The sequence below is a fragment of the Chironomus tepperi genome, unplaced genomic scaffold (genome assembly GCF_022539635.2).
Source record: "Chironomus tepperi strain 1889 unplaced genomic scaffold, CSIRO-AGI_Ctep_v1 contig_67, whole genome shotgun sequence".
Taxonomy (NCBI): domain Eukaryota; kingdom Metazoa; phylum Arthropoda; class Insecta; order Diptera; family Chironomidae; genus Chironomus; species Chironomus tepperi.
Genome location: NW_027226189.1, coordinates 808,096 through 828,612, shown reverse-complemented (window position 1 = coordinate 828,612; position 20,517 = coordinate 808,096). Strand labels below are relative to the sequence as shown.

Here is a 20,517-nt window from a genome sequence, read left to right as displayed (position 1 = left end):
AAAAAATCAACATTAATTTCAAAACAACACAAAGAGAACTGCAACCAAAGATTAAGCAACACTGAAATATGCTAAAATACGATATAAACAAAAATTTAGTGAAATTAAATTAAATATGAACGATAAAGATAATTCAAAGGACTGGGAGGAGCAATTAAAGGACTTTTACATTAAGCAGGATGATTTAAATAGACTGATAATGGATTACTTAGTAAATGGTGAGTGAAAAATTGATTTTGCTATTTTGCAGAAAATTAATTGCATTATTCATTGTCTTCCGACATTTTTTAGAAGGATTTAAGGAAGCGGCTGAGAAATTTCAAGAAGAATCTGGCATAATAAGTCCTGTTGATTTATCCACATTAGATAATAGAATTTTGATAAGGGAAGCTATTAATGCAGGAAGGATTCAGGATTCTATATCGCTTGTAAATCAATTACATCCAGAGCTGCTTGATAATGATCGATATCTCTATTTTCATCTCCAACAATTACATTTAATTGAGTTAATACGTGACGGAAAGGTCGAAGAGGCTCTTAGATTTGCACAGAACAAAATTGCAGAAGCGGGAGGTAAATATACTAAGTTTACTTATATAACTGAACTGAATGCAGTCATTAGTGACCGTCAAAAGTTCATCTAATCGATTTGAAGAATCTAAAATGAACAAACATAACGCCCAAAATTTGTTTGAAAATTAACGGTCAAAAAATATTTGAATTCATTTGCGCTTTAATTTAAATGTGAAAAGTCCGTTAAAACTGTCATTTTCTTGACTCCTTTCAGAAACAAATCCCGAGGTTTTGAATGAACTTGAACGAACGTTGGCACTTCTTGCTTTCGAAAAACCAGAGTCAAGTCCATTTTCAGATCTCTTAGAGACGACTCATCGACAGAAAATCGCAAGTGAACTAAATGCTGCAATATTAAGAATGGAACACAAACAAAGTCAGAATCCGCGCATCCAAAACCTGTTGAAATGTCTATTGTGGACGGAATCACAACTCGAAAAGAAGAATATCAAGTACAGGAAAATGACAGACTTGGCAAGTGCTTCGTTCGAGCCAAAGAATTAACTGCTCAACTTTTTCGCGCCAATGCATCACTGTAAATTGTTTTTATAAGCTATTCCTACTCAATATCTTTTCCTTTAATCTTTGTTTTTTTTTACTAAATACTAAAAGGAAGTTAAATTATAATTTTGCACTGTATAAATAGAAGCTTTTTGAGACTATACAGCCAACAAAAGCGTATTATTCCCGCACAGAGTTTAAGCATGAAGAGTTAAATAACAGTCATGGAAATGCGCAGAAATAAAAGGAATCTTGATTTGAAATTTTAGTGAATAAAAATATAAAGAGAACTTCCATTTTGATTTTATTAAGTATAACAATGTTGATTAATCCTTAAAAACTAATTAAGAGCACATAGAATGTTGAGTATAGAAATCAGACATACATTTGCAGTCCTTAGCCTTATTAACATTAGGCTTGCTGGTTGGATCAAATGTGACTTTTGATGATATATAGTCATCACAACTGAAGAGATAACGATACAGATCCTTCCTTAATTGTTCATTGTAAATTTCTGTTTCAGACTTAACATTCGGTTGCTTTAAGAACGGTTCATTAAATTTATTAATTTTCAGCCATTCATCAACGGTTTTGTACGAGACATTTTTCCTTTTATTGATTTCTTCATTCTCATATTCAGCTTCGACCATTTCATTCAATAACTTTTGAATATCGTCTTTTGTCTTTGTACTATTTTCTGATCGCTTTTGAAGCTTCTGCATGAATCGATTTGTCTCTTTATTGCTTTCATCCTCAATCTTTGGTAAATTCTTAAAAACTGATTCAGTTGTTGGAAAGTTCAGCTTAGATGAAACCTGAAATAAATATTTATTAACTTCTGGATGTTTGATTACGGGCAATTTTACGACTTACAGCACGATTAATAATGTCATGAGTGTTTTTGCTGACATCATTCATATTTATTTCCTTAGGAGTGTATTTCTTTAGATCTGCGAGTATCTTTCGATAATATTCAAGTTTATTTAATCTTGGTTCATGAAGTGACTTGCTGGATGATTTTTCTTCTGCATTTTCTGATTTTTTCGAACCTGTAGAATCTTGAATAATTGTTGTAATTTGATTAATAACAGATAGTTTTTCTTGGATTTGATTAACTTCTGGATTATAAATAATCGATTTTTGGACGGTGTCTGTATTTTCTTTGTCTTTGGTTGAACTTGATTTCCTTCTTGAAGTCATTGAAGGTGTCCTGTATCTTTTAACTTTCGGTTGTATAGCTAAATCTTTATTTATTTTCATTGACAATTATATGATCTGATCTTATTTATTAGAAATCTTGTGTTTATACCTAATTAATTACTTTATTTTGTTAAATGTTTTTAAGACAATTTTTGTTAGTAACTTCGTTATAACGGACAAAAATAATTATTTTTAAATGTGTTTGTGAGTTTTTTGTAAATGTGTGTGTGTGTGTTTTAGGTTATTTTCCAAATGATATTTAATTCAATTGTCTTGGCGTTTAGTCAACGAATGAAGAATAGTAATTGAAACTCTCAAATTTAACCCCAAATAAACCGGCGCCAAAAAGCAGATAAGATAACGATTGGAAAAAATTCAAATATTTTTAACTGAGCAGTTAAAAGCAGAGCTTTTGAAATTCAAATTTTACAAAACCGTTAAAAAAGCTCACTTTTTTGTAAGAAAATTTATCTGTATAGTTTGTAATTTTTAAATTGATTTAAATGGACGGAGATGGACATAGGATTATTTAATGAATGCATTTATGATATGTTATGATATTAAAGGCAATGAAGATGATGTAGCAAATTAAAACTTTACTATAGTATCAAAATTTGACCCATGGCATTTGAAATTAAAACGTGTCATGAAATTCCTCAAACCATAGCTTAATAATTATTCAGAATGTTCAGAATATTGAAGAACTGAATCAAGACATCAAGAATATAGACTACAAACTGATTTGAATAAAATGCCAGTCCAATTTTTCGTTCTATTCCTAACATGAGCTCATGTCATAAACTCCTCAAATAAACTTATTTGCCGACAGCAACAACGATAGAAGAAGGGAAAATATAGTTTTAAAAAAAAAAATCTGTTTTCAATTTTATTGCAGTCCTGGGTAAATATTATTTGAGATCCATGCACAAAGTTATAGAAAATAAAATAAAATAAAAAAAAGAGCAAAAAGGACACTTTCATGGCATAAAAAAGTTTCTATATTTTATGATGTCGGCAATATTTCTCAAATTCATTCAAAAAACTAAATATATATTTTATGTTGAAACATGAAATGGCATAAATTTTCATAAAATATGACATAAAGAATTTCCATTTTTCTTTATTTCAATTCCACTTGCTGTTCTCAACTCGACTATAGTCGTTGATTTTTTTTTACTCTTAATTCTCCATTCTGCCATTTTTAAAACATTAATTCGATTTTTTTTTCTTCTACAGCCAACAGAAAAGAGCCATAAATCTTCCACATGTATACGACTAACAACGCAAGACGTTCCATTCTTTTTTTCCATATTTTTTATGTCTTAATTGACGTTCAAAAGAAGATAATAATCTTCACCTTTTCTTCATCTCAATTTCCAGCTTTATATGAACAAAAGAAAAATGATCCATTAATTTTTTTACTTTTTCAGAGACTCGAAATATAAAAAAAAAGATGGTTAAGAAAGACATTAAACTTCGTTTTTTGTATGGATGTTTTATGTAGATTTATCAAATTTAATTTCTGAGAAATTTAACATCAATTTTTAAAACGTCTTTTTTGGATTTGAATTCGTCAGATTGTCTATTTTCGTTGAATTTCACAAAATTCAGTTCAAACTGATATTTCCAGCCATTTAAGGAGAGTGTTGCCATCATTTATTGATTAGTCTAGCTTACTGAATGCTTAAGATATGATATCCATGTCAATATTATGTCAAATTGCTTCAAAAACAGCAAAATTTGTAACTCAATATCTGTTCAGAAATCCTCAACTTTAATTCATTTCAGTTCATGAAAAATTCAAATAAAACCGTTAAAAATTCAAAGATTCATTCAAAATGCGTTTTATTAAACTTAAGTAATGACTTTTCACATTGCTGTCAATTTATTCAACTGATCTTCTGGAAAAGCCATAAATCGAACAGACATAAAATGAGAGAAAAAATGTTTATTTTTTGTTAAAAACGTTTTATTGCGGGATAACGAGATAAAGAAATGGAAACATTCAATCAACAGTGTAAAAAAGGTATTATATGTATATGGAAGACTTAAGAACTGATTATTATTAAGAGAAATGGAATACTGATGAGAAATAAAGTTACATGAAGACTTTAATTGGACAGGCTGTGTCTGAGATAGACTGGCAGGTTCATGACATTATATGAAGAATTATAATTGAAAGAAATAATGAAAAATTAAGGGAGCTGGAGACTAATAAGACGTGTTATAAATTTTCTTTTTATTCCTTATGTAATGGCTTGTTTTTTTTTTAAATTCTTAAGATTATTTTTCAGGCTTTTTTATTGCCAATATAAATTTTTTTAAATGAAATTCAGGTGAATCTTATTCAAACAGAGAATTGAGTTATGGGAATATTTCTTGTACAAAAGCTGATTGTTGATGGTTATTTCCTGAATCTTTTGTGGAGCATAAATTGCTTGAATTACAAAAGAATTGAATTTGAAAATTAACGGATATTTATTTTTCAAAATTTATTTGGAATTGAATGGTTTTGGTAGAATTTGTGAGCTTTTGAATAGAATTTATATAGTTTTGAAAAAAAATTGTATAGTTCTTTAGAAAAATGTTTTTAAATTTGAAAAATTCGTTAAAAATTGTTCTGAATTGATCTTTTGCACATACTTGTTAATAAAATATCAATTAAATTATTAATTTTTCAAACCAATGGAAATCATCATAATTGCTAATGTACTTGAAATAACCCAATAATTAGTCGTTCTTTATAAGTTTCAATAACAAAATTAATGAATAGAAAATGTTCAATTTTCTTCCTATTCAATGTAAACGATAAACAATATTGAAAAGAAAATCGCTTCCTTTACAAAACTCAAGATCATTCAAGTGACTGATGAGAAAAATAAAAATTATAAGCAAAATTGAAATGATTATTAAAGAAACATTTTCTCCTTAATATGCGAAATAAAAAGAAAAAAAATCTAATAATTAAAGCTGCTTTATGCCGACTGTAATAAAAATTCTTTTGATTGAGACCAATGCTTTATGGCACTAACAATTTTTGCATTTGCCATTCAATTAGTGCTCATGTGAAACTCAAATGTGTTAAATTTTACAATTAAATGCCAACCTTGAAGCAATTAAACCCGCTATTCATATGCCATCAGCTTCAATTAAACTAAATGCGACGTCAAAAGACTCATGTAGATTTGTTTTTATACCTCAAACATTAAAATTGTTCATTATTTAATCAGTTCTGAAGACAAAATTTAAATTTCGTTTGATGTTTGCTTAGATTCGAGAAACAAACTTAAATAAAACATTTATCAAAAAAAGCTTTTATGGCATTTGCTTATCATCGTCATCTTACAGACAAAATAACATCAAATGTGCTTTATTTCACGTTGCTTATTTCCATTTGATAGCTTGTTCCTTAGTTCTAAATCTTATGAAATCTTCTGGATCTCAAAAATCTTGATTTTCATGAAATTCTACCTTTCTAGCCTGAATTAGTCTTTGATATCAATACTAAACTTCAGAATTACATCCGGCATTACAATTTGTGTCAATTAGATCCAATCCAAAACCCTTAATGCCGCTAAACTCTACAATATAACAATCTAAACAAGAATGCATTTCAATTGAGTAAACAGCGGTGACTTGTGTACTATTTTATTGTTATTTAAACATTATTCACATCTGTATGGTTCATAAATCGTCGACAAAGCCACAAAAGTTATGATTTCTATAAGATCAGACTGTAAAATGATTAAATAGACTGTTTATATTACTCTAATTGACATCCAAATTAGTGTCATTAATGAAAATTGATCAAAACAAATATAAAATGTCTTATGTGTTATGGATGGCAAGCAAAGAAGGCAGGCAGGCAGGAAGATATAAAGTAATATGAAAATTACAGTCAAAAAAGATTTTTATGAATTTACTTTTATATTGACATACAACAATAATAATAATAAAATATTATGGTTGTTTCATCACTCTCTATATTAATAGACTTAAAGTCTCTTTTAGATGAGCAGCAAGCAGATGAGAAGTTCATAAAAGATTATGATGATGATTATTTTAACAACATTCAACATCCAGATTGAAAAGTTTATCATTTGATTTGTTCTATTTACTTTTTGCGGGTAATTTGATCCATCCTCCTTCCTTTTTCATGTTTATTCCTCGCGACTGCCTGCCATAATATTCTATTTTAAATTCGGAAGCACGAAAGAATGTTAAAAGTAGTCGGAAGACTTGAAAGAAATTTCTGAGAATTCTTATTTCAGCTCTAAATTGATGTTACAATGCCTTAATGCCCTAGGACGGAAAGTATGTAAGGTCTTTGTGAGCTGTTCATGCGAATTCACGGAGCCATAAAACTTTGCACCTTCCATTCACATATTTTAGCACTAATCTGATAAAATTTCAGTGAACTTCAGGAAGGAGATGGAAAAGAAAGAACATAAAGAAGCCGTCCGTCCCTTTCGTGCTGTAAAGTTTCTTTTGTATGTCCATTTTCATTTCCATTCACGCAAACAGTCACGACGGGATTCATTAATTTAGTTAAAGTTACGATAACAATCATCCCGAATTGCCTGTAAATTAATGCCATTGCCATTAAAACTAAGCAGATGGTTTTACTTTCGTGATATGTCCACAAACATACATTTTCATAAATTTATTTTAATTAAAATGAAAAGCACCGAGCACCACTTTTATTGCTTCTTGCCATTCCTTTCCATCCACTCTCGTGTTCATTAGTCAGTCACATTCCATTCCTCCATCTCGTGCATGACGATGGATGGGACGATAACGACGGTGATGATGATGGGAACAAAAGAAGCTTTAATTAAGATCCACGCAAAAGAAACCAGACGGAGGAGTCGAAAATGAAGGCAATAAAAAATACTGAGGCACAAAATCAAGCATGACTCGACCATCAAATGGATTTCGATTGTAAATTATGGAAATTTTTTATTTCTTCTTTAGCTTTTCCATTTGAATTTTTGTGCTGTAAGAAGATTAAAATATCAGATACAAAAGAAGGCTCGCTGTGCCTGCTTTGAAGCTCTTTAATGGATATTTTTTGGAATTACAGAAAAGAATGTTTATTTAATTTATTGAAATATTTGTTGATTGAAAATCTTCTCTGAAAAAATATGGTAATAGTTATTCACAAAGACTGTGTAGGCTTCAGGTGTAATTTATCTGATAAAGTGCTTTATTAACATTTTAATTTATAACGGTTGAATATTTGAATATTGAAACCATACAAATTCTTTTAATATTCAAGGAATTGTAAAGTTTTATGATAAGTAACCATTGAATTATCAATGAATAAATTTGTGATTGAGTAAGTTACAGTGAATTAGGATATGCTTCAAGCTGGGCCTCAAGATAACACATCTACAACTTCAATTTTAAGACGGTACTATTACAGGTAACAAAGCTTTTGCTGTTTTATTGAAAGATCCAGTGAATGATAAATCTGTAATATTCATGCAATCATTGAATAATTGAATATTTCGAGCACTGCTGAGGATCAAACTGTTTGCAACTAAATTGTTAAGATAGCCAAAGCTGTTTTTCATGTTGTTTACTTGCTGTAATAAAAATAATGTTAAAACTGAACAATTTTAATTAACTTTACTGTAAGCTTACAATCTGAATGCATTTGCTTGTACTTTTCCTTGCATCAATACTCATTGCAGATGATAAACAGTTCTTTAGTTCCGTCAAAACAGAATTAATTGCATTTTTTACATCATTAAGCCATGAAGAAACAGCAGGCAAGACAATTTTTGTGCTGGCAGTTCTTTCATCAAGGCAGAACGTATATTCACTAGAAAACCATGTTATTTCGTTCTGTGCTTCAGATACCAACATATCAATGTCGCTTCCATAATAACGAAGATAAGGATTTTGTAATAAATTCATTATCACATCAATATACTCGGTGAATTCCAATAAAGGCTCATTTGACACATATTTGTTGAATATATCGACAATTCCATTCCTCCTGTTCTCAAGAGTCATATTCATTTCTTGCTTATTAAATACAAAAGCCGATATAATTTTTAGATAATCATAAATTATTGGCAATTGGTATTTTTCGAATTTCGGTCGTACAATATCCTCATTATAGCTTTTTAATACACTCTGGATGAATGAAGTAAATCCATTTTGAATAGTCACCTGATTACTGTCGACATTTCTCAAAATACTATTTTGATATGTATTATGAGTATTAATGAAACTCAATAACGAACTGTTAGCAGCCTTCTCACCATTGTAACGTGATGGCTGTATAATATCATAAATTGATCCATATGCAAACGTCAGTCGTGCTGCATCATTTATGTTCATGAGAATATCATTATAAGAATTTACCGTAATAATTAAGAAATTTCTCATCTGATTAACAGTATCTAAATCAATAAAATCATTCAATAAGCTTGGTGTCCAAAGGGAACTTGAATTTCTAAGGCGTGAAATGCTTTGTGTAATTGATTGCGATGCTGCTGATGCATTGTTTAGTTTGAGTTGTATTAAATCTAAAGATTTATACAAGTTCTGTACGATTTTGAGCCCAGTAACAGCAGAAAGCTGGTTAAGCTGATTTGTTGAGTTTGTGAGAATATCTAGGGATTTATTGCAAGTTCCAATGTATGTTGAAATTCTATTCAAATAATAATTCTCATTACTTGAACGACTTATTGAAGCAACCATTAGTTCATCATGCATTTGTACGCACTGTTTGAGATTTGTTGTAAGATATGCTAAAGCAGATAAAGCAGCCTTTGTATTTGCATCCTTTTGAATCGTTTGTGGTCTGTTTGTTGCTATGAAAATTTCATTTAGCACTTCCTTTATCATAACTGAACGATCATGAATTTCATAACTGAATTGGTTTTCTGTTCCGATACTCCAGAATGCTGTTGATTCCTGAGATCATTGGAGGATTTAAAAAGATTTTTAGAGCAATGATTTGAAAATTAAACAATGCAAATTTGGACAGTTTTACATCGAATTCGAAGTAGACTCGGTTTCTTAAGGAACTAAAATGTTCTTAGCTCTTAGCTAACAGAGATGTAGGAAAGATCGAGCAGAATAAACACGAGCTCAAACAAATTAAAATTTCATAAGAAATTACTGAGTCTGAACACAGATTTGAGGTTAAAAATCTGCTAACCTAATTTTGAAGTGAAATTCTCATATTAATAACAACTCTTTTTCTGAACCTTACTATTCCTAAGATTCTAAATATAATAGAACACTTCCCTACAACTAAATCTCAAAGTCGACTAGGATTTTGAATGGAAAAGTTGACGTCGAGCTTAACCTACAACTTTGAAAAGGCCACGTCTATTCTCTTGCTGTACGTCTACTTAGAAGAAGTTAGAAATCATGATGATGTAGGACTGTTAGATAACTCTTAATAGTACTTGGGACTGCTTGAAACACCAAGCATCACTGGTGTTATTGCGACACTTGATACAAACCTTTATCACTGGATCACAGAAAAATAGGAGCGTAATTAAAAATATCTTCATTGTAATCTTTCTGTACCAATAATTCTCGAATAAGATCTAACTGCGAATGCAAAATAAAAATCAGAGGATTTTATACCCAGTCGTAAAACTGTGAACTATGAAAGAAAAAGAAATTGTTTGTATTTATCCAAATGTTGATAAGATGACATTTTCCCTGGAAGATAACGAAATTTATAGATTTTCTGAGAATACTACGACTGCAAAGGTGCTGTTTTTTAAATGAATTATAATCCCTTCATTATTCTTTATATCTCTGTTATTTAAAATAGATCAATGGCAGTTTTGCTTATTGACTTGTATAATAAAATTTTGTGACAAGTTGCATTGATATTTAAAAGGAGATAAGACTTTATTTATGGATTTATTGGGGGACCATCTAAGTTATATAAATTATATTTTGGCAATATGTCAAGCTATAAAGTAAACTTTTTAATTTAATTTAATATTTTGGCACATTTTAAAATTTTGTCCGTTAAATTCTATTGTTGAATATCAGGTAATTAATGCATACCTTTTGTCTTCCTCCTTTCATTCTGTGGGCGTTAAGGGATCTTTTTTGTTCTTAATTGTCACATAATAAAACACAGTCGTGCATGTTTTATAGACACAAAAGGACAAACAAATTTGCAAATTTCATCAATAACTGTAAAATTTTCTCCTTCTCCATTTTTCTATTTATTTATTTTGTTAATTTATGTTATTCTTATACTCGATTGAGTCACAAAGGAAGCCGAAATTGTTTTATGGATGGATTCATGCTCGGTTTTTGTTTAGGGGGCAGCAGCATTTCTTTTGTCTCTCTTACCTCTATTGTCGATCTCATATGCATAGTAAGATGCAATTAGGCATTCATATGGATTGCCAGGTAGCTGTTGTAGAACAAACAAATTGAAAGTGAAAATGAGCGAAGCTGATTGAGGAACAACAAACAAAATTTTATCGGCAAAATTATTTCTTATTTATATTATTATTATGGTCCATAAATTAATCAAAATCATAAAATTTTGAAGATGCGAATTTCAATATTTGATTGAGTGATGAGCAATGTTAAATCCGTTGAAATGGCAAAGAGACTATAAATTTATTCAGACTTACATCTACAATAATATAAAAGTCTCAGAAGTGATTATTTCTTTGATAGAAATGTTATTTAAATAGACTCAAACAAATATTACTCGTCATATAAAGATAAAGTATGAAATGTGATAACAAAGTTTAATTGCTTTTGCTTGATTTCTGACTTAAAAGCTCAATCGATTTTTTAAAAGCTTTAAATTTTAATAACGATTTTTTTAAATTTAAAATTTCGCGCCAATTTTATAGCAAAAAAATCAATTCGAAAATTAAAGAGAGTGAAATTAATTAATTTAAACAGGAAATTCAACATGTCATTGGGACCTGATCCAGTATCTTCAATCTACGATAGTAGATTACGTGGAAACACTTTGAAATTACTTGACAGAAGTAAGTTTTGCATTAATTTTAACATTTCTTATTTTTGAGGCTAATGAATTTATCTACTTCCACAGAAAATCTAATTAATCGACCAAATATTGTATTAAGATCATCATTTTACACTCTCACAAAATGGAATATCCCAGAACGTTCACATTCCGAACTCAAAACAATTTTTGGAAAGACTTTATTTACGAAATTTGAGACAGCTGATAGTTATTTCAGTCATGAAGAGAAATTTGAGAAGATTAAATTTAATGCTGAGTCTTTGGACGAATTACTTCAAGGGGGAATCGATTTAGGATGTATAACTGAGTTTTATGGACAAAGTGGATCTGGAAAGACTCAATTATGTCTTCAATTAGCATTAAATTGTCAACTTCCACGACAACTTGGCGGTTTGGAAGGTAAAGCAATCTACATTTCGACTGACAAAGCATTTCCAATCAAACGACTTGCACAAATGGAAAAAGCAATGAAAACTGAACCTAAAATTAACTTTCTGGATAATATATTCATTTTTGAATTTAATACGGGCAAGAACTTTGAACATTTTGTTGAGAATGATCTCAAGATGATTCTTTCGGTGAATCAAGGATGCATTAAGCTAATAGTTATTGATTCTATTGCTGGAATATACAGAACAGAAACAAATTATATTGAACGTGCTAAAGAAATGGGAAAAATCTTTCGTGAATTACAAAAGGCAGCTGACAAACACAATATTGCTATTGTAGCTACAAATCACGTTACTGCTGATCCAAATAAATTGAATAACTCTGAAATTCCAGCAATAGGAAATTTCTGGTCTACTTTATTAACAACTAGGATTCGTGTGAATAAAACAGAACAAATAAAGCAAATTAAAGTCAACGACCAAGAAGAATCACTTAAAATTCGAACAATGAAAGTTGACTTTAGTCCACGATTGCCTCCAAAAACAGCAAATTTTATAGTCTCATCCAATGGAGTTCAAGACTTCCGTGACGATATGTTGTCGAATAAGTAACTACGCGAATCAAGTACATGAAATAGTTTGCTTAAATGAAAGTCAAATAATTAACAAGACAATTAACTTTGTAACTGTGATAACAAGAGTAAATACGCACATTTTTCTCACATATTTTTGTTTTTCAATTCAAAACAAATACAACATCTTGAAACAAATATTTGATTTACAGCTGACGTATGTAAGTACATAATACAGAAAAAATCTCTGCCAAGCTCCTTTAATTGCTCTCAATATTTTATTTCTTGTCTCAATTTGTCAAATGAATGACTTAATGGATCGTTTAAAAGAAATTTATTACATCGCAATAATGAGTTTGAGGACTGATAAGAATTTTTATTACCAATAAATGAGGCAATCTTATCATTTAATAAAAAGACGTTGAAGAGCCGCCTTTTTAATTGCACATGTCACTTTTGTTCGTATGCTCTTCAACAGTGCTGTCCAAAATGTATGGATATCGGATGTTATTTAAGTCAATAATCAGAATGGCTTAATATTGAGGTTGAGAACTTATTGGCAAGATTTTTATGGATTGTAAAATTCAGAATCATGCATGCTCAGTGTAAATTAACTTAAAACATTATAAATCATCATTTAAAACCATACAAATTACTTCTAAAAATGACTGTTGAAAGGTTCTGTTCTGAAATAACAAACTGTTACAATACGGCAAACTACGATTCATTTTGAAATTTTACCTGGAAATTATTTTGACCATAAATATTTATGTACTATTAATAACATAATTTGCTAATGATCCCCAATAATAACAAATATTTATCAATTCTTTCTGCATCCAACTTTAATTAAATTTAACCGTGATAAACCCAGGTTAAATAGATTATCCTAATTGAATATAGGCTATTAATATTATTCGTGGAAATTTACTGCGACTCAAAATAACTTCAATGGAACCGAAACGTATTCCTGTTAAATAATTGAACCTGCTGCATGATAATTTTGGACCTATCAAAAGAGTTTACAATTGTTATTTTTGCTGAATTTATCGATAAAGATCTGCAAAAATTAATTTGCGGCATTTTGCTTTGCTCTGTAATTAATAACCCCATTTATTGCTCTTTTTGTGCTTTATATTTTTTGGATTTTTTGCCTTTTTATTGAAAGTTCATTTTATGATTCCTCAGAATCTCCATGGGCTTTAGTTAATGTGAATCTATTGTCTTGGTGCTTCAAACGAAGTTTCACTTGCCTCAAACTAATTGTGCGTTAATTGATGCTGCCGTTAACAATTAAAATCGAATCATGTCATGACATTAATTATTATTGTTATTACCTTAGTATTTTTAGACATCATTCAAGTCTTTTCATCATGAATATTATTTCTCATTTAAAAATTGTACAGAAAAAGTGGATATAAGAAGAACAAGAAGAATTATTTCATTATGGCGTTCCATTTTGTTCATGATTTCTCATGATTTGCTGGCACTATCTCACATGTTAAGCTCCGCCCATAAAAAGCTCAACACAAAAATACCAAATAGAAAAATTGTCTGCTCACATTACGTTCAATCGAATTGTTAACGTCGTGAAGTACAGACGACTTACTCGTGAGTTAAAGTTTTTTAAAAAAAATATAAATAAAACTAAAAGTATATCCATTAAGGAAGAGACACACAAAAAAACTATTTGATTTAAAAATTATTTATTTGCTATTGTAATTTTTATTAATTTTACTATATTGAATGAGTGAGAAAGAAAAGGAATTTTATGGTCCACTTGACGCAAATAATCATTAAGTGATTAATCAATTAATTAATTAATTTAATACTTGTGTGTATAAAAATAATAACAATAGAGATACAGAACAGAAGTGACTCAAAAATAATAATATTTCGTTTGTCAATAAATTGACATGAGATTAAGACAGTGATTTATGTGCTTTAAAAGAAGAATTTTAAGAATTAGTAGCTACAATTATGGTGTCTTATTATAATCATCCATTCGCGATGTATCAAAAGAATCACAGTGCTGGTTCCAATTTGCCATATTCTGCATCACCGTCCGCATGGTATTCATCAAATTATCATCATCAACCTCCAAATGCAGCACAATTTCTCGACACAGATGGACCTCCTCAACATATGTACCATCATTATGCACCTCACATGTTGCCTCAGCCGTCGCCAGATTGGGGACATGACAACTACACATCATCGCCACAAAATGGATCTCTTGGAACAGGCAGTAGTGGTGGAGTATTAGGAAATAGTCCCGGATCTGCTGCATTCCTTTCATTAAATCAAGCAGCATCAGCACCGAATGGATCAAGTGATCATCATCATATGAATGATGCAATTCCAAGTTTACCATCACCACCTGTGACTGTTCATTCAGGAAGTGATATGAGTTCACCAGGAGCTTCGGGTCCATCATCATCGCCACAAATTCCTTCACGACCAACTCCTGTCAAAAGTCCATATGAATGGATGAAGAAACCATCATATCAGAGTCAGCCAAATCCAGGTAAGAATTCAATTCAATTCAATTCCTTTATTTTGTTATTATTTCGAAACTTTCAAATGTGTTGGTGTCAAAAATATTCTATTCATGCTGCTCTTCTCGTCGAACACCTTTGTCTAGTTTTGATTTCAATTTATTTTGTTAGTTCTAAAGAGATTTATGGAGCCAAATGATTCGAACATTGTAGTAGATAGAAAAAGGAAGAAGATGCTCAATACAGTCACAGACCATTCATTGTTAATATTTCTAATGAAACTTCATATCCATTTAGTTGTACATATATTCTGATCATGATTTACGATGTAGACATAAAAATGTTTTTATTTCTTCTCTTGATGGTTCATAAAATGGCTCTTGATGCCCTTTTAAGGCACAGCATTTCAAACACTTCCAAACGAGAATTTTTATTTCAATTTTCTCACATTAATTAACATTGAATCTAGAAAAAGTGGCAGTTGATGCACAACCACAAATATTTATTTTTATCACTTTGCACTTTCGATCTTTACTTCTATTATTTTTTATGAGTACTGCTCACTAAATGTGTACAGAAATTAATTAACGCAATTAAAATATTTAAGGATTAATCAACATTTGCTCGGCACCATCACTTGACGATTTTTCAATGGAAATAAATGGTAATGCACCGATTTTTTTGAGTTTCTGATATTTTTGTGGTTTTTGCATGACTCTTGCTTTAGTTCCTCAATTATTTTGATTTGTTTGATATCCATTGGACATTTTATAATGCAGCATAAATTTAAAAGCTGATATGAATCTGAAATTTATGTCTTAATTCCAAAGAATTCACTTCTATCTCATTAAAATCCATTAAATCCTTCATGTCAGTTTGAAGAATTTATATGAACGACCATAGCGAGTGTTCCAACATAAAATTTATTTTATTGTTCAGCTCTGCTAGTTTCGTGCAGACAACAAAAGACGTCAGCAGGGTTTCCACTATCATTTCATTGCGCAACTTGTATTTCAATCCATGATGAACATATTGTGCTGCACCTCTGCATGACCATTCGTCCAACATTCATTTCTTTTATCCATAAATTATCGTTTTCTCTCCATCTCTCTTCTCCTTCTTCATTTTTATTTCAATTTCAATTTTATTGCCTCGCCGCCATTAAATCAAGAAAGAAAAGAAATGAAAAAATGAAGAAAACCACGAGGAACGAGTTGAAATCTATTTCGTGGGATTGCGTGATTAAGACTTAATTTATGTTACTTATGCCAAGCAATAGCGACTTATGCTTACTACACGAAACCCTCATTAAAATGGTGGAAATAGAATTATTTTCCATCAATTTATCAAACTTTTTTTGTCATATCATCAATCATTAAAAGCGATGAGGCATCAAGCAAAGGAAATGTTTTGTATACTTAAGGAACGATCGTTATAGAAACTCCAAAAAATAAATATATTCAGGCAAATTCGGCAAAATATTTTCTAAAATTCATCAACAAACGATGCAAAAAATGTAAATTTTATGACTTAATTTGATGCTGTTGCCGCCTTTATTTTTATGGAACCAACGGATCCTTTTTTGTATTGCTATGCTCCTCCATTTTCACATTTATGTCTTCTTCGATCCTTTTATGATTGTATGTATTGATGCCTGTATCTCCGTCTACATGTCTCAGTTTTAAAGATGGTGCAATAAATGCTTTTTTGCTCTATCCATAATCATAAAACCTTTTCTCATCTGTTTTAATGAGATTTTTATGTAAATTTTCTTCTTTCTATTCTTTCTTTAATGAGATTAAAACTATCTACTGAACAAATCCAATTTCTTGTCTTTACAAAAATAACAAACAAGCTAGAATTGGTTGTAATAATAAGAATACTAATAACAACAACAAGCTTGGTAATGAAAAGATTTTAATTATGAAACAATAGATTCTTATTGTCTTAAAAGTTTACGTAATGTTTCTGTGGCTTGTTCTCAGCTCATGAAGCTGTTAATTGAACTTTTTTGAAATTTGAAGGATTTCATTGACCTTGGTTACTTTAAATGTATATGTTGAGCATGAGAGTCTCTCACAATCAATATCAAGAAATAAGTAACAAAATAATTTAAGAGATGTCATTGGGGAAACACCGCCTTAATCCCAGCAAATTTTATTGCTGTGAGATTATGCCTTTCCATTGTACGATGGAGTCATCATGTGGATATAAAAAGTTATTCTTATCAATTCACACTCATTCAATAGCAATAAAAATAACAATAATAGTATGTAGAACAGACATACATTCAAAGTATCGTTCATAGTTTGTTATCAGTCATATACATTCAAGCTGTTTTCAGTTCGTACCGAGTTAAATGCTTTTGATTTCCGCGTGAGGCATTTTTTGACATTTTAGAAATAAAAAGTATGGAATGACTGGATAAAATTTAAATCCATTAGACTTTTCTTAATTCCACTATCGTTTCTCATTCTTTGTCGGCACAAATGAACTCCTCACATGTTTGTTATCAGTCCGATTCATATGGTGAATTAACTATCGAGTTTTTAATGATACCGCGAGTGTAACTAGACCTCATTTCTATTTACATTCACTGTGTGATGAGTCTAAAAAATATTTTTTTGTATCTAATCCCTCCAGACACGCATTTTGTCATGTAAGAAGTTGGGCAACTTGAAACATTCGTTACGCTTCCCATGAGACTTTCCTGTTGTACAACTTCTGTTTCTCTTTTTTGTCATGTGGAATTTTGAACAATATTGTGACTTTTTGTTGGTTTGTTTTGTTGAACAGAATGAAAAATGTCCTTCATGCTTCAATTTCAATCTCTTCAACACATTCTAAATGGTAGCCACAAGATTGGGCAAGAAGAAAGTGGTGAAATGTCCTACTGATTGACAATAACAGTAATTTCTTTCCTTTTTATGTACCGAAAGCAATGAAGGAAATTACGATGATGTTTCAGTTTATTTCTCCCTGTTGACACCATCAATTTATGAGGACAATGAATTCTTTTCTCCGTTACTTTTCTCCTTTATTGCTTGCACTTTATGATCACTTATAGGTTGTTATTGTGATACTTTATTTGCTCTTTTGTGTGATTTTGCATTGTTTTGACTGGGAAAGGGTTGTGAATTGAATCTTATTGACAATTGACGATCAAATTCCATGCTGATTGAGATACATAGGAATATTCTCACATGATAAATAGCTTCACATATTCCAAAACATACAATTTATGTTCTCGATGTAATTGAGGGGTGATGCTGATGATTTTTCTTCCATTCTGTCTTCCTTCATAGCTGAATATTCATAACAGAGGGTTTCATTCCTAGAAATCAAATCAACTGCTTAATTTACTCAATTGCTCACCAGAGACTTGAAGCTCTTAACAATTTCGTACACTTATCACCCTCTTATAGCTCGTTTTTAATTTTTATTTCGATGTGCTATATAGTGTGAATTTTCGCAAAAAACTGTAGACAAAGGTGTGCCATTGTGCAATAAATCAAGTTCAAATTTTTTCGCAACTTTCGTATTTGAATGATGGAAAAATTAGCAATTTTAATTTCTTAATTGATTTTTTCAATTTTTCATATTTCACAACTCTCTAAGTCTAGAGCAGTCTTATGTTTTTTGAGAAATAAAACTAAAAATCAAAGCTAATTTACCGTCAAAACATTTCTATTTTGCTTTAATAACTCTTTAAGCTTTAAATTGTATTGTGAGCTATGAAGATTATGCGCAAGTTGTGTTTCTCTTATCAGTGATGAATTATTTCCACTTTTGTTTACAAAATTATTTTATTTTACTTCTTTATCTTCCTTATCATCCTCCAGTTCACACTTTTCATTTTTTTTATTCCCTTTTTCAATTCTTTTATTTGTTGAGTCTTACTCAAACTTATTCTCTTTGTGTGCATTTCTCTCTTATTTTACTAGTTATTTAAATAAGATATATAAAGTCAAAGAAGAGTTATTCAACGATGTTTAAGATATAATGAGGTTGTAACTTACCTGCATTAGATTAATTACGCTTCAAATATGAGTTCAAGTGCTGAACAATAGATTTATTTGCCTGATTTCCATTAAAAATGCTTTTCCATGCACTTTAAAAACAACAAAAATTCGTTCAGTAAGAAAATCATTTCATCTCATTTCAGTTCATTAAATTTAAAATTCTAAAAACCGTTACAATTTACTATTTCGTTTCTCAAAAAGGCAGCATGAGTATTCAAGTTAAAGATTTGTTTATCTTGCGAAAAATAGCGAACACTTCAAATAATTAATTGGATCGCGTTATCTTCATTTAATTATTAAAAATATTTTTTTATTGTTTGTGACACTTTCAATGCTTGTGAAATGTAATCAAAATCCACACTCCCCTAGATTGATAAAAACTTTGTTTAATTTTTTTTTCGTACCTTTCGATAAGATTTGATTTTTTTGTTTATCAACGTCAAATTCTCATGAAATTCGTTATTATTATTTTTCCAGGAAAAACTCGAACAAAAGACAAGTATCGTGTGGTTTATACTGATCATCAAAGATTGGAGCTGGAGAAGGAGTATCATTATACAAGATACATTACCATTCGTAGAAAGACAGAATTATCACAAATCTTATCACTATCAGAAAGACAAGTGAAGATATGGGTAAGAATCTCTGCATTAAATTGCATAAGACTTTAAATCTAATTTCCATATTTTCCGAACAGTTCCAAAATAGACGTGCTAAGGATCGCAAACAAAAGAAGAAGGTCGATACAGGAATGCCAATGACATCATGCCCATCCTCCGCAAATATGTCATCTATGCTAGATGTTAAGCCTAAACTAGATCCAGCACTACACTTTCAGCATCTTCAGATGAATTCATTAGGCCTTAGATTACGATAAATTATTATTATTAATTAAATTTAACAAAAAAAGTTGCTTTAATTAAATAAGGAAGAAAAAAAATGTTCACGAAAGCCTTTTAACTGTTTTATTGTAACTTTTTATTATTATTTTAAGTCTAGAAAGTTAACAAGCCTGTTAATTCACATAATAGTATTATGGAACTTGACTTTATCATAACAATTTAGTCATTAAGTGCACAAACAATGAAATAAAATGAAAATGTACATATATATCACAATAAAGTCTCTTTTATTTCCAATTTAACGTCTTCAATATGTCCAATTAAACTCGGAGAATGTATGCAGAACATGATAAACTGCGAAAACGTGATAAAATTCGTGGATGATAAAAAATCACGAAAAATATTTGCCTTGAAAAATTATCAAGATGTGTTGTCGTCAGATGAACGATTAAATATCACTGGAACTGTACGAAATTTGTTCTCTTCTTCCCATCTAGTTGTCAACAAACTCCCATGACGGCCATAAAAATTTGTTCAGATTTTTCTCCCTCTACAGCACACATCAGTGGTTGAAAAGTTTAGAAAAAAAACTTGCTGATTTTGTTGCTTAAAGATGTTTTTGTCTGTGAATGTGTTTTGCCACTGAGGACAAGACAAGCTTGAAATCTGGAAGTTTTTATCAATCATCAAGATTTTTTGCCAAGGAGTCGTTCCCTCCTTTGAGATCAAAGTGGTCATCTGAATACCAAACAGCTTGACGTCATAGTTTAGTAGTGGACAACCTGAGTACCGTCAATATTTTTGGGATAATGCAATAATCCGTGAGCAGTTTCGGTCGAGGATTACCATCATAGATCCTTTAACTCCATGTCCAAAAAGACATTCCAAGACAACATAAGACTTGACTCATTGTAAAGGG

General features: G+C 30.4%; 5 protein-coding genes and 1 long non-coding RNA gene across 6 annotated transcripts; 3 read left to right on the top strand and 3 right to left on the bottom strand.

Moving 5' to 3' along the window:
* The first annotated feature begins 47 nt into the window (after positions 1-47).
* On the top strand, positions 48-1,364 carry Hou (GID complex subunit 8 homolog protein Houki). The gene is made up of 3 exons (XM_070653143.1): positions 48-218; positions 292-573; positions 788-1,364. The coding sequence occupies exons 1-3, from the start codon at positions 116-118 to the stop codon at positions 1,075-1,077; spliced, it is 675 nt and encodes a 224-aa protein (XP_070509244.1). The 5' UTR covers positions 48-115; the 3' UTR covers positions 1,078-1,364.
* A 2-nt stretch (positions 1,365-1,366) lies between these two features.
* Positions 1,367-2,440, bottom strand: LOC139100527 (centromere-associated protein E-like). The gene is made up of 2 exons (XM_070653142.1): positions 1,948-2,440; positions 1,367-1,889 (listed from the first exon to the last, which is right to left on the bottom strand). Exons 1-2 carry the CDS (start codon positions 2,332-2,334, stop codon positions 1,419-1,421), a joined length of 858 nt encoding a protein of 285 aa, XP_070509243.1. The 5' UTR covers positions 2,335-2,440; the 3' UTR covers positions 1,367-1,418.
* A 5,011-nt stretch (positions 2,441-7,451) lies between these two features.
* On the bottom strand, positions 7,452-9,895 carry LOC139100549 (uncharacterized). Its single transcript, XM_070653171.1, has 3 exons — positions 9,762-9,895; positions 7,921-9,204; positions 7,452-7,862 (listed from the first exon to the last, which is right to left on the bottom strand). Exons 1-3 carry the CDS (start codon positions 9,810-9,812, stop codon positions 7,680-7,682), a joined length of 1,518 nt encoding a protein of 505 aa, XP_070509272.1. The 5' UTR covers positions 9,813-9,895; the 3' UTR covers positions 7,452-7,679.
* Positions 9,896-11,132: 1,237 nt separating this feature from the next.
* Positions 11,133-12,388, top strand: LOC139100564 (DNA repair protein RAD51 homolog 1-like). Its single transcript, XM_070653194.1, has 2 exons — positions 11,133-11,276; positions 11,342-12,388. The coding sequence occupies exons 1-2, from the start codon at positions 11,198-11,200 to the stop codon at positions 12,274-12,276; spliced, it is 1,014 nt and encodes a 337-aa protein (XP_070509295.1). The 5' UTR covers positions 11,133-11,197; the 3' UTR covers positions 12,277-12,388.
* On the bottom strand, positions 12,053-12,535 carry LOC139100565 (uncharacterized). Its single transcript, XR_011545450.1, has 2 exons — positions 12,377-12,535; positions 12,053-12,306 (listed from the first exon to the last, which is right to left on the bottom strand). It is a non-coding gene; the product is annotated as an uncharacterized lncRNA (long non-coding RNA).
* Positions 12,536-13,791: 1,256 nt separating this feature from the next.
* Positions 13,792-19,854, top strand: LOC139100486 (homeotic protein caudal-like). Its single transcript, XM_070653087.1, has 3 exons — positions 13,792-14,763; positions 19,234-19,391; positions 19,454-19,854. The coding sequence occupies exons 1-3, from the start codon at positions 14,217-14,219 to the stop codon at positions 19,631-19,633; spliced, it is 885 nt and encodes a 294-aa protein (XP_070509188.1). The 5' UTR covers positions 13,792-14,216; the 3' UTR covers positions 19,634-19,854.
* Positions 19,855-20,517: the final 663 nt, after the last annotated feature.